The 14,803-nt window shown below is 40.7% G+C and overlaps 1 protein-coding gene across 6 annotated transcripts in view; it reads right to left on the reverse strand.

The window, feature by feature from the left end:
• The window catches only part of DMD (dystrophin), a 1,961,037-nt gene that overhangs the window by 1,206,765 nt on the left and 739,469 nt on the right, over positions 1–14,803 (reverse strand). For all 6 annotated transcript variants that reach the window (XM_025200207.1, XM_014518487.2, XM_025200208.1 and 3 more), the window contains 2 exons: positions 13,427–13,550; positions 618–705 (listed from right to left, as the gene is read on the reverse strand). In XM_025200207.1, the coding sequence (XP_025055992.1) occupies positions 618–705; positions 13,427–13,550 (212 nt within the window). The remainder of the gene's footprint in view (positions 1–617; positions 706–13,426; positions 13,551–14,803) is intronic.

Genomic DNA, 14,803 nt, shown 5'->3' on the forward strand with positions numbered 1-14,803 from the left:
GGAAAACAATCTAAAAGCTCTAAAATCAGTGATCTGCATGTAATGAAAATCTTTGGCAAATTAATAACAGTTCCTATTTGATAGTTGCATAAGCCGTGAATTTTAGTATTTTTTAAAAGTATACAAATCTTTTACACTATAATAACAGGACTGCCTATTTTGCTATGATACCATGTATTGCAAAAGCCACTGAAATCAGATTGCATGACTGACTGATTTTCAAACAGGCTAAGATAACTTAGACTATATTTCAAACATTTCCCCTGTGAAATGATATAGAGACACTATTGTACATTTGAAAGCTTTCTCGATTATAATCAGGGAAAAAGATTAGGATTTTAGATGTTATGTAGAATAGACTGCTAGTATATAGTGACTACTTTAAGTGTTGTATTTTGCTATGTGCATTTCACAATAGTAAAATTTTGCTTTTTTGTTTCTGTTTTATGCTTATCAACTTTAAAATTCATAAATAATAAAAAATACAAAATGACCTTACTTGAATTTACTGTTCTATTCAAAAAGTGTTTTGCTAATATAATTCTTGTGATAAATATGAACCTGTGCATTTATCAAATCCCTAAAAAGATTATCTAAATCAACTCCCATGTAATTACCATTCACCATCTGTTCCACCAGGGCTTCAGCTGATCTGCTGGCATCTTGCAGTTTTCTGTACTTCTCAGGCTTTTCTCGGTCTATGGCCTGTAGCATGACAGGAAAGGTGAGTATTTCAGTAGTCAGATTTTGAAGAAAGTAATTAATCCATAGATGTCCTCTAGATACCTTGAGATCTTTTACCCTGTCAAATTCCCCCGCTAACCTCCTGACTTGGCAGCGAAAAGAACAAGCATTGCAAACTTGGTCATACTGTTAGACAGACAACTTCAGGAAAAAGGGCATGAAGTCAAAAATCTCTCTCCACATAAATGCAAGCGTGACAACAAAACTTGAAAAATAATGCATGTAGGCATTCTGAAGACAAACACAAAGGTATCTCTACATAGAACAAGAACTATTCAAAGCCCAGTCTCTGAGAATGAAAAATGTATTTGTTGAACAGGAATTTCAGACTGAAAAATTTAAGATCTGATTCTTCAAGAAGCTGATTGCCCTGAAGTCCCATAGATTTCAAAGTCAGTTAAGGGTACATAGCAGATCACAGGACTGCATGGCAAATTGCAAGATTGATTCCATATACCTTTGGCTTGATTTATTTACTATGTATTGGCCATATTTTCAAATTTTCATGAATAAAATTAGGCATCTAAATCTACACATAGGCAACTAAATAAATGTATGACTGCACTGCAGAGTTAACCTGAACTCCTGCTTGGGTGAAGATCTTAAACTCTCTTATCCATGGTCAGAAACCTCTTGCATGAGTCCAATGGTTCTGGCACTGCTACGTAGGTCTGTGCGAATAGGGAAATATTCGATTTGGACTCGGCCAATTCGGATGCCAGAGATTCGATTCAGAGATCTGAATCATTTTTCTGATTCGATTCAGCTGAATCGATTCGGAAGATTCGGAGCTGATTGGGAGATTTGGCCATAGAGTATAATGGGGATTCAATGAAATATCTATAACTTTGTTGTTCTTTGGATGATTTGGATGAAACTTAGAAGAGTGGTAGCCTCTTCTGAGAGCATGATGCCTGCCAAGATTCAAGGTGATAGGTGTAGGGGTTTCTGGGAAACTGCACCTCAAGCTGCTGACAAGCAAAACTCATGTCACGTGTGTGTTACACCACAGTGGGGTGAAAATGGCAGGAGTAGTAGCTCTTGCTGAGGCCACAAATGCTGCCAAGTTTCAAGGAGATAGGTGCAACGGTTTCTGAGAAACTGCACCTCACACTGCTGACAAGCAAAACTCATGACATAGGAGATACTGTGTGTGTGTTAAGGCAGAGGGGGGTGAAAACTGCAGGCCTGCTAGGGCCTGCTCAGGCCATGAAGCCTGACAGCTGTTAAGGAGATAGGTGCGGGGGAAGTCTGGGTTCTGGGGCCCTGCACTTCTGGCCGCAGGCAGGCAGGCAAAAGTCATGTCATGGGTGTTTGTGGGACTGTGTGTGTGTTCAGGTGCGCCCTTCCTGGCACTGGGGCCCCTGCACAACATGGCAGTGTGACCCCATGAGGCCTCCTCCTTCCCTACAGCCTTGGTCTGGTCCACCACTGTAAACAGCTGGCTCAACACCAATAGCACCAGCAGCATCAAAGGTACCCAGATGGAACTGTCACAGAGCCTTTCTTTTTATAAAGGAATTAACAGCAAGAAGTAAACATGCTGTGTTGGATACATGTTACTCATGGTGTGTGATGGCTTATTTTGTGTTTATATGTTTATTATGAAAAAAAATGAAATAGTTAGAAAAATGCATCTTAGGAAGCTTTTGGGTTGAAACACTCTTTGTCAGGCTGAGGAAGTACGTGCAGTTGGTGTGTCTCCTGGTCCTGGATGGAAGGAATAGTAAAGAAGGCAGAGCCTGGCCTGTCTCACAATGCAGGCAATAAAGCCAGCCTTGAAACTTGGCAGGCTTTGTGGCCTCAGCAAGAGCTACCATTCCTGCAGTTTTCACCCCACTGTGGCTTAACACACACACGTGACATAAATTTTGCTTTCAGGATTTTGAGGTGCAGTTTCCCAGGAACCCCTGCACCTATCACCTTGCAGCTTAGCAGACATCATGCTCTCAGAAGAGGCTATCACTCCTTTCAGTTTTGTCTAAATCAGCCAAAAAACAACAGTTATAGATATTTCACTGATTCCCTATTACACCCTATGGCCGAATCTCTGAATCACCAAATCTTTTCTGAATTGGTTCAGAAACTCCATACCGATTCAGAAAGCCTAAAGCTTCTAACAATTTGATTTGGATTCATAGATTCAGTCTCTGAAGCGTCTGAATCATCTCCAAATCCAAATCACGATCTGAAACTTTGCACAGCCCTAGTTATCAGAAACTAGATTCCACTTTAACCTTCTACTTTGTAGACAAGACAGAAGTCATATCACTCAATGACCTATCATCCTCCATTACCTACCCATCATTTACCCTATCTACCCAGAAGGATAAACTAGTTGCCCCATAGTTCACTAGAAAAACAAAAGTCACAGAGAACATCAGTTTACTAAAGGACCCACAAGCCAGGAAATGTACTCCCAGTAGTCCTAGTGATATAAGAACATTAAAAAAATGAGGACACAGTATTCTGGATAGGATTTTACAGCACAGTCGCTCACAACCTGGCAAGCCTCATCTAGGTTCTTATCATCATTCAGACCAATTTGCTGGTAAGGGCATACCCTAAGTATCCAAAGTACTAAAGATGCTGTGAGCCCTTACAAGTGGCATTTAAGTAAAATAAATCAGTTTACTCATTTAGGTCCTAAGTATGCATTGAGAAACCTTTTTCAAATGCAGAATTTGAAAAGGCTATTATATATGTAGATACTTGTATTTAAAAGATGCATATATAAACACACTATTTTATGATGATGCAGCATTTAAAATATCTTCCTAAAATATTTAAATGCATTTATTTTAATAAAAAGATAAAAGAAACAGTTTGAGTTAAACACATTCAAACTGAATGCCCACACTTTTGTGTTGGAAAGGTAAATAACAACCACCACTGGTGAAGTATTGGCAATAATGTTGAAGAATGCTATAAATTCTGGATTTATTTTTAATTCAAAATTGGTCCTACTTCCAGAGAGCTATCATTCTGAAACAAAATCATTTTAAATTAAAAAGGGTCCATATTTCTTACATAAACACTATCACTGTAAATACATGTCATGTACAGAGTTTTGCAATTTTGGGCATCAAAATTAACATTTCAAATTTTTACAGGAAATAACATTTTGAAGAAGGGAGAAACTGGGCAAAAGAAATTAAATAATTGTAGGCAGAACCCTGATCACACAAATTCCTAAATGACTATAATAAACCAAACAAGCCTTGGAACAGATGTCATACTATACCTTGTATCTGAGACAGAGTCTTACTCTCACATACCCAGGGCCTGCCAATATCTAACTATATATTTAAAGTATATAAATATATCTTTATGTATACATAGCTGTGATATATTAATACCTTTAATGACATTTTAGTAATAAAATATCCTCTAACAATATGACAAAAAATCCTGTAAAAATGTCACCAGTTTAGTTTTCTGTAAGCAACGTATATGGAAAAAAATGAACTGGGAAAATTCATGTTGGGGAATATGTTGGCTTTTATAAGCATACATTTTTATTATATTTTTGTAGACACAGACACATGGGAGATATGAATGAATGAATTAATTAATTAATTAATATTGGCCATATGACGCAGTTTCATGGTTGGAGCAAACTGAGTTTTAGATGACCATGTTTCTCACTTGTGACTGAGGCTGGCCACACATAAAATTTTATTTTGCATCATCATGGGTTTTAAATACATGCCACACATGTTATAGAATCACTAGTGTAGAAATGTTTTAGACAGACAAGGTTCCTTGGGTGAATCTGATATCTTTTATTAGACCAACCCAAATGGTTAGAGAATAGTTATTAAGCAAGCTTTCAGGTTCAAAAACCCTTCGTCAGGCTAAGGAAGTTTCAGCAGTTGGTATGTGCTCTTCCTGGATGCAATGAAAAGTAAAGAAGCCAGTGGCTGGGCTGGTATGCATACAAGACAGGTAGTCAGTGAAAATGTAGATTGAGGAGTCAATGGATGAGGGACCAATCTACATTTTCACTGACTACCTGTCTTGTATGCATACCAGCCCAGCCACTGGCTTCTTTTCTTTTTATTTCATCCCGGGAGAGCACACACCAACTGCTGAAACTTCCTTAGCCTGACGAAAGGTTTTTGAACCCCGAAAGCTTGCTTAATAACTATTCTCCAACCATTTGGGTTGGTCTAATAAAAGATATCAGATTCACCCAAGGAACCTTGTCTGCCTATATCCTTAGACCAACACGGCTACAACCTACACCCCTGCAAAATTTTAGAAAGTTTTAAGACTGATAATTGGGTTATATGTCAACTATATAGCCAGCTGATATATCTACCACAAGTCTAATGATGCAGAGGAAAGATACATCATAAAAATATTAATATCTCCTAAAAAATAACTGGTTTTAAAAATAAAAATAAATCAACGTGCAAGTTCCTAAGTTCAGGAAAAAATTGGTGAGAAATTCACCTTCTGGGAGCAGGAGGTGGAGACATTTGTAACTGCTTCTCAATGCAGATCAATCTTCCACCTTTTGCTCCTGTCAAATTGTTGCCTTTTGCTTTATTCTTGGAATGCAAATTTTTATGACCAATCCCCTCTCCCTCCCACCCCCGCCCTGAATCATTCTCCTTCTTAAATAGCAAAACAGTATATGGGATGATGGCCCTGTCGAGACATCTGTTGTTTGTCTTATCACCCTGCTTTATTCATGATGCATTTTCTAGCCTTTTATAGCAAAAAGTAGACAAGTAGGCAAAAATAAGCTTGTACTAGAAATATTGACATTTACAGCATTTTGGGTTTCAACACCAAAACCTTAACAGAAGTGGTATGTTTTTTAATTAGAAGTAGCTTCTAATAATTCATCAAATTATTTTAATTGCAAAAAAACCCCATTTCAATTCATTTTATGATTATTTCCCCTGGAAAACAGTTTCTAGAATATATAACACTTCATATTTTTGGTACCAAAAATGTAGGAAAAAAATCTTATCTTTCTACATTTTTAATCGGGTGTTTTGAGGGGGTTTTTTGGTCATTTTCCAACCCCCAAGTTGGAAATTTTGCTTTCCTAATTAGAAAGGGAAATGATGTGTTGGAAGAATGACTTTCAAAAAGACAAGAACACTTTCATGTGTAAGTGTTAAGGAGTGTCCATGTAGAGCTGTTTTTACCTCTTCATGGCATTCATAAGACAAATATTAGCATGCTACATGTGATCCTGGTGCCCATATTTTTAAAAGAATATTGAAAGCTTGGAGAAAGATTAGATAAAAGCCACACAAATAACAGAAACACTTTTGTTCAAACTGCTTAGTGTATCAAAAGCAAGACAAAGGCAACTTGATTATACAGTATAAAAGTACCTGCATAGGGAGAAAATATTGGGTACTAAAAGAATCTTTTATCTAGGGCAAAAAGAGGGAACAAGAATCAATGGTTCTTAAAGCAAGACAAATTCAAATTGGTATATAGGATCATTTCTTAGCAGTGAAAACGGTTAGTCAGTGGATAAAACTATCCAAGGAAGTACTGGAATATCTATCTTGCAATACCTTAAAATCAAAACAGGAAGCTTTCTGGATGATATCCTTCAGACAAATATCATTATTATGCTCAAAGCTGTTATAAATAGATGAAATGTTAAAAGAAACAGACAAAAATACATTTTTAAATTACTGCAGAAAAATGTTTGCCTGTTGGAAAAAAGATGGAAAGGGATTCAAAGGAAAAACTGTGATTTTCTAGCCAACTTTACAAGGTTATTCATGGTAGAGATTAAGTGATTTTGAAACCATTAGGTCCTGGAAATATGCAAGAGGCAAGACATTTTGTGGATGATATATTTTAGCTTTTGGGTATCACAGTACCCTTCCTCAGCTCTCAGAGGAAGTGAGATCAGTGAAACTAGAGGAAGGATACAGTTATACCCAAAAGGTTACTATGATATTCCTGTCTCAGCCATGAAGCTGGTTCAGTTAAAGGCAACACCCACAAAAGTTCTTGTCTCTCATAAGGTTAATGTTTTTGTAAGTTATTTCTTGCCTTTTAACAAGAAACAGGATATTAGCAAAGAGGTTAAAACAAGTAACATCCACCACACAGAAACATTTTCTTAGCACCAAATTAGACAGCACGTTGTGCTTGCACAGTGAGACAAAGGCCATGTACAGATGCTTATTTTTGCTGGGAGAATCGCTGCTCCAGTAGAAATCACAAGCGTGCAGACATTCCAGCTTTATCTGCCAAAGGAAAAATAACCTGGAGAGAGAAATTACCTCTGAGTTTCTCCCAGAAGACTGAATGTCTGCACACTTTTGCCTGTATTACCTCTGCCTGGTGGGCAGGAGGAGTGGAGCTGGAGTAGAGATGCTCCTGTGCTTTCCAGAGATCAGGGTCACACTGGTCTGCAGAAAGCACAGGGGCTAGCTGCTCTCGTTTCTCCCATAGAAAAGGAGAGGGAAGGAACAGTAGTTGCCTGCTCCTAGCCTACTTCTCAATTTGGAGTCCCTGATGTGAGCAGTTTCAGTGTACTGCTCCCATCTGCTCTGTTGCCAGGTACCAGGAGCCAAGAATAGGGGGGCAGCACTGCCCTCTGCCTGCTTCTCACTCCTAAATCCCGAGTGAGAGGCAGGCAGGAAGGCTTTGCTCTGTTATGTCCTCCACGCCATTCCCAGGCACCAAGAGCCAAGTGAAGGGTGCAGCACCACAAGCCCCTCACTTGCTTTTCACATCAAAGTCTCCAGTGTGAGAAACAGGTAGGGGGCTTTGCCCCACTGCACCAGTTACCCCAGGAGCAGGGTGAATGGAGCAGCCCACACTTCCCCCAAACTGGGATCATCTCAGTCTTGGAAAGCAGCAAGGACCAGGAAAGAGAGGGCAATTGAAGACTGAATGTCTGTATTACTCCCTCTTGCATATCATTTTAGTGGTGGGAATCTTTCACTGCTAGAATTGAATGTTTGTATGCAGCCAAAATCACCTTTAATCTTGTCACCTTTAGTTAAACCCAGATGATGCCAGAATATTATAATATTGCAGTATCATTTTTATCTTATAGGCCAAGGGACTACACTGAGATACCCATGCAGTCCCACGGCCAGGACCGACAGTCATATGATTGTTGGTCCTAGCTTTGGAAATGCAGTCCCAGAGCCTACCCATGCAGTCCCAGAGCCAGTTCCAGACTCCCATGTAGTTCCAGGGCTGGGACCAACAATTGTAGATATTATCCTTGGGAACATACTGGGGCCAGTTCAAGACTGGTGTAGTCTCAGGACTGGGACAATCAGTTGCTTGTCAGTCCCAACCCCAGGACTGTACTGGAGCTGGTACCAGACTTTGGTGCAGTTCTGTGGTTGGGACCAACAATCAGCTGATTGTGGGTCCAAGCCCTGGGACTGCACCAGAGCTAGTTTGAGGTCCCTGTGGAGTCACAGAGCTGGAACCTGCAATCAGCTGACTGACCTACTAGGGGCACAAACTGTGTCCGATTTTCCTGCCACACATTCAATTTAACATATGATGGAAACCAGTCACAAAAATGTGACACATCTTTTGTGGAATCTTTTCCTAGGTGGTTTCCTGTTTTGCTGCAGCTTTAATTCCTTGAGTGAGTGGCAGGGGCTGAAAAGACATCTGTTGATCTTGAAGTGAGGCCAATAATCTGGGTGCACACATATGCATACATGGACATGTCAGTTTCTATGTATGCATATTTTTTATAGTGTGTGCCCCATTAAATTACCAGTAACATATGACATTTTACTTGGTTTTGCTTTTTTTAGGTTTAAGAGTTTTCTTTTTCTTTTGTAAATGTGCCAGTTGTAATTAACTACTCTACTATAGATTTCTACACATTTTAAAGGATAGGCCATTAAAAATCCCGTTTGATTTTTCACTGATCTGACCTTTATTTGCATAGAAACTGGAGTGGGAACTGGTAGCCAACAGTTGTGAAAGCTCTTAAATTTAAGATGCCGGTTGCCATTTCCCATCTCTGTTTCCATTTCCAAGAAAAAGGTTATATCGAATCAGTAAAAAAAAAAAAAAAAATCAAATAAGAACAAGTTATACATATCTCATCTTTATAAATCTTGCCTTTTCTTAACTTCTATGGAATGTGGTCCAATAGCTGTGATATGCCTGAAACAGATTTCAACTCCTAGCTGTCAATTATAATGTTTGGACTCCTATGTTGGTGCAGGAAGGCTCCTTCAATGACTGTAATTATAGTGCTGGAGCACGGCAATTACTGAACTCCAGCAGACTCCAGCATCAAGTGTATCCATGTCCCCACACTGAAAAATGGTGGTGAGGTGTTTAAACTAAAGCTTGTTCAACGAGCTTTAGTTCAAAGTGTCACACCGCCATTTTTCAGCATGGGGATGTTGATACATGTGACCCTCCGGGTGCTTTTAATTAGCATAGTTCTTAGTGCTGGGCTAATTAAAGTACCACTCCTCCCTGTCCCTCCCCCTCCCGCCCCACCTCCTGGAGCACATTTAAAATGCTCTTTGTTCCCACCTCAAAACCAGAAGAAGACAGAGCCTTTCGGTTCCCAAAACCTTTAAAACCTCATCATGTAATTAGAGTCACTCAAGACACGATGTAATTTTTTTTAAAAGGTGCTCTATGAAATAATAATAATTAAAAAAAATCAAATATTGTCTTTTATGGAAATATTTTCAATTTCTATTGTTTCCAAATCTGTGAAGAAATCTCAACTTGCTGGTCCCTTCCATCACAGAAATGGATTGTTCGGCATTAATACACAATACATAAAGTTGCAAATTAGCTTCTCAATCACACAGGTGCTCAGTTTCTAAGGAGATCTATTAAATTGTACCCACTACCCTGTACCCAACCTCAAATCCTCTAGTTTCTAGATCAACATTGTGGAGCTGCACCATGAAGTGATCAAATACAGTACCCACTCATCTGATCATGTATATTTTTCAACAACATGAATTAATTCTCAACAGCTGGGGCAGTTCTTGGCCTCCTGTCTCCAAATAATCTTCCCCAGCATCACCAGAAGCAGAACCAGTCTAATATCCCTCTTGCAGGGGCAAGAGATGCTAGGCACCTGAAAGGTGGCAGAAGAGGGTCTGTGGTTCACCTACCTCCATCCCTCACTTGCAGGGATACTGATTACCACCTCTTTGGGATCAAAGGAAAGAAAGGAGGAGGGAGGTGAACCATGGTTCCTAAATCCTTTCATGGTGTTATAAAGTCTTATACATCTTACATTACTGGGGGCGAGGGGGTGGTAATTGTATTGTTGATGGACAGTTGACAGTGCAGCAGTCTAGAGAAATTATGTAGGTCAGGACAGGTCAATTTGCCAGCCTTGAAATTGTTTGTTACACACCTCTAAAAGGGTTCAAATACAGGGGAAAGCAATCTGTTCTCACAAATAAAATGAGCAGATGAATAGGAGCTTCTAGCTATTTTAAAAACTCAGAGTATGACAAGCAAAGCCCTGAGAAAATTAAGTATGTCCATCTTTTCAAGTACAAAATGGTCCCCATCACTCTAATAGCTATGTTTCCATCACATATTGTCCTTGTATCACACCAGTTTTGCTTTTTAACTGAAACACATAATATGAACTGGTGTCATCACAACCCTGCATTTAGTACAGTGTACACTGTGTGGTACTTTCTTGCAGAATTACTATGGAGACTTTATCGATTAAATGGAAATCATTGCAGAGTTACTGCAAGATAACAAGGAAATTTTGAATATGCATCTCTGAAGGGCTAAAATTCAATGTTCCTTTATCTCATTAGAGCTGATTTAAGACAGACAGACAGATTAGTAGACAGATATCAACATTAATTTATATTAGTAGGCCATGAACAGGCACTAATTTCTACCAGAGAAAACTTCTGAGAAATTTCCACTGGTAGAAACGTTTCTAGGAGAGGCAGTGTACAGGTGTTCAGTGTGCAAGTTTCCCCCTCCCCCAACTCTCTGTGCTTCAGAGTCATCACTTTCTGGGGAAGGCATGGGGAAAAGTGCCTTCTCCATTTCTCTTGGTCCCAAGGACGAGTGAAGCTGAGGGAAAGATTTCCCACACCTTCTCCAGACTGGGAACTGGGTAACAGGTAGGGAGCAGCCCCCTCTACTTTGCTTCTCGTCTCCAGGAGTAAAGCAGACAGAATACAGGGCAAAGCCTCCAACATCTTTCTTATGACAGTGCCAGGAGAAAAGACAGGATGCAGTAGCAGCTGCTCCCCTCCCCTCTTGAAGACAGAGGAAGCAAAAAGACAGAGCCCCCAGCCCCTTTCCCAAACTGGGCAGGGAAGAGGCAGGAGGAGGGCAAATACAGCCTGTGGGCCAAATTTGGCCCACAAAGAGACTTTGTCCAGCCCCTGAGGGGTCCCTCAGTCCCGTAAGGCCCAGGTGGCCTCTGGCTCATGGCACATCCCACCACCCCAAGATGTGCAGTGGGCCTGGGGCAGCCCTGTGGCTGGACTCCATTTCTAGGCAGCCCAGGAAGTGGTGGATCCTTCCAGCTGTCACTGCCGCCGGCTCCACCTCATGGAGACTGGAGGGAACCTATGCACACAGCCCTGGCCCAGCACTCACCAGCTCCAGACTTTCTTCTCACTCATGCTGGGGCCCACCTATCTAGAGTTCACTCCAAGGCTGCCCTGTAGCTCCTCCAGCAGTGGCACCTCCAGGCTGCCCAGAGGGGCTGTGATGGCAGTGGAGAGGAGCTGCAGGGCAGCACAGGTGCAGGCTCTGGGTGGTCGTGGCTAGAAGGGCCCAAAAACAGTGAGGGGGATGTGGCCACTTTTCCCTCATGCTCACCAGCAGCTTTTGTCCACTTGCCACCACTGCTGCTCATTGTGGATGGGTCCAAAGTGGGTGCGAAGTGGTACAGGCTGGTGCTGGGGCTGTGCGTGTGGGTTGGGGCTGTGTGTGTGGGTCCTGGTTGGTCCAGAGCTGGTCTGCTCCAGCTGGGGTGAGTCTAGAGTGGGTACAGATTTGGATGGGGCTGCTACTGGGCACTGGTGGCAGGAAAGAGGCACAGGGACACAGACTCCAGGTTTGGTGAGCTGCTGGTAGAAGTATTGGTAGCTACTGTAACAAGCTGCTGACCAGCTTGTTACAGTACCCCAAAACTGCCTATGTGGTCTGCAGGCCAAAATAATTGCCCCCAGCTCTGAGTTAGAATACGGGCCTTGTTACACCTTATGCTGTGAGCTACACAAATGTTGACCCATGCTAGTGCTAGCTCAAGTTTGGAGCAGCCACACTACAGGCCAGCAGGGGCTTGGAGGGCTCAAAAGTAAGAATTGCCCCTCCCCTTCATTATGGGCTTCCACTTTGCCCCCCACCAGGGTTCCCCCCCCATTTCCCTTCTCCACCTCTGAGGCTCCCTCCCTGCACCTCAGTGTTTTCCATTGCTTCCTGCCTCCCCCCCACCCTTGGGCATTACTTACTTATGGGTGTCTGCGCTATCTATTGCAGAGGAGCAGGCAGGGAAGGGTTAACCTGCCTGTCTGGCCACCCTTGCTGCCAGGCTGCTGCTCTTCTGGCCCAGAATGCAGCAGGAGTGGTAATGGCTGGACAGGCAGGTTCTTTTCCCTACCTGCTCCCCTTGTGTAGACAGCACAGGCAGCCTCAAGTAAGTTGGGGGGGTGTTAATGATCAGAGATCTGGGGTGCTGGGAAGGTGAGGAGGGCAATAGGCCCAATCTGGGCCAGTGGGGGTGGGTGGGGTGTTCACACTAAGGTGTAACCTAGAGTGGCTGCACCTTACTGTAACACAAACTGGGTAGCAAGGATCAGAGATAATCCTGCCCAGGACTGGTATCACTTTGAGCCCTATAACAAGTGGTTAAAACCAGTGTCAGGTGTGAATGTGTGGATAATCCTGGGGTTAAGAGCTCCAGGAGCTGCCCCAAATCATAGTACAAGGCCCTATGCACCTGGTTCTTCTTAATGAAAACATACGATCAACTGCAAATGTAATAGGAAGTTATGCGTTCTCCTAATCATCCCCTTCTCATACTAAAGTAAAAACAGGTCACTTCTGCAACAAGTTTCTAAAATGAAATTCTATCCAAATGTTCAATATTCTAATCTTTCACAGGTTAAATTAAGAGTGTGAAACAAGCACATGTACACTGATTTATGGCCGACACAATGCAGACCTATTAGAATTAGAGAAGATAAAAGATTCATTTTGGAGGGTTCTGAGCTGCAGTGGTCTGATGTGTTTAATGCTGTGCTTTAATAATTTGGAACCTTGTCTCGAATACCCTAACTATAGTGAGATAGTTAGTCATAAATATCCTTGAGTTGTTTTATTTTTTCATTCATGTGCATGTAATACTGAATCAAAACACTAAAATTAAAAGTAAATAGTAGGTGTAGAATGCTACAAAGGAGTTGATTCAATTTTCACTTAGACTTAAATAAACCCAAGGTTCCTCTGTTAAAGTAGACTTAGATGCATGGTCAATAAACACCGCTTGGAATCAGGCACAATGCAAATCAAGTTGGGTTCCAAAATCTGACACACACAAATTTACCAAACACTTCTGAAAATTTGACTGTATATGGTCAATCAGTGCTTACTAGTCTACAGTTTAACTTCTCTAGATTTGGACTTTGAAAGTACTTTGACAAGCTAATACAAATTGACAAACACATATATGAGCACTTTTTCCTACATTGACTTTTTCTTGGAGTTCTGACAGGTTGCCTTCTTTTCGATATATTGCAAACTCAGGACTTTGAAGTACAACTTCTGAGCGAGTCATCCAACTGTGGAGTTCTGTTGTATCTGCATCAAACCTAAGACCCCGAGAAATAAAAGAAAATCTTTCCTTTACACGTTGTAGTTCTAAAAGTAACATTCATAGTAAAGATGTTATACCAGATGTTTAAACCAGAAGTATGAATTAAATATGAAAAAGTGGTGATTATTCTCAGAAACAGAAGGCTCTAAATAGTTTGCCTTTAGTAGATGCTGCATAAAGCTGTCAACTGTAAAACTTAGGAGACCTTTTGAAAAACTACAAATGCTCTCTAGTTTGTAACACACTGATCTGTCTAGTGAACAGATGCAACTCCATTTTCAGAATCAGGGTTTTAGTTTTATGAGATGATGCTTTGTAAGATATGCAAACAGTGACTTTTAAAGCCAAGACAAGCTCAGCATTATATCTATTCACTCAATTAAGGAAGAAGGCTCCTATCTCGTTCACAAAGCTCCAACTGCCATACCTGTTCATGCAGGATGCCCACACAGCCAACTCAGTTAAGAGTTTTTTCCCAATAGATTTCAGTTTGCATTAGAGAGTAGTTACAAGTCACACACACATGTACGTATGTATGTATGTATGTATGTATGTACGTACAGCTGGTACATATCTATAGTATAGTGAAAAGTTGGGAAATTAAAACTTACAAACCCAATGCATTTTCTCTCTAGCTCCCCTAACCATGTACACTTTTTTTTTTTTCATTAATCCTTTTCATTTTACTCTTATTTCTAAAACGGATTTGATTTCTGCATCAACCCTTGTAACTCCTTCATTTTTCATTCTTATTCAGAAAGAAAAAGATCAAAATGAGGAACATTTATGGCTATTTTCATTATGAGCTAAAATCTAAATTGCTGTGAAGTGCGGAGAATTCATCAGTTCACCTGGTGATTCAATCTCTAGCCCCATGATTAGAGATTTGACTCTCCTTCAAGTCCTGTTACCAGCACAGGTGGAGAAAGAGAGAGGCAGGGTAAGTGAGAGAATATAAAAAAAGTTTATGTATCCTCCAAAGCAATGGATTCAAAGCAATTATTGCTGTGGATTATGTTAAACACCAATCCTAGCAGTATTTCACAAAGCACTACACACCTTATTATGCTTATTTTACAACTTCTTTACTATTGGAAGAAAAATGATTAGTGTAATAACAGAAACAATTTTTTACTAGGTCTTGTAAATACTGATTGCCTTTTATATACTAGTAAAAGCATAGTTCCCACTTTTCAGACTGGTGTAAAGACAAGATACCAGTTCTAAACATTTAAAAAGCTTTTTGCA

The sequence above is a fragment of the Alligator sinensis genome, unplaced genomic scaffold (genome assembly GCF_000455745.1).
Source record: "Alligator sinensis unplaced genomic scaffold, ASM45574v1 scaffold746_1, whole genome shotgun sequence".
NCBI classification, from domain to species: domain Eukaryota; kingdom Metazoa; phylum Chordata; order Crocodylia; family Alligatoridae; genus Alligator; species Alligator sinensis.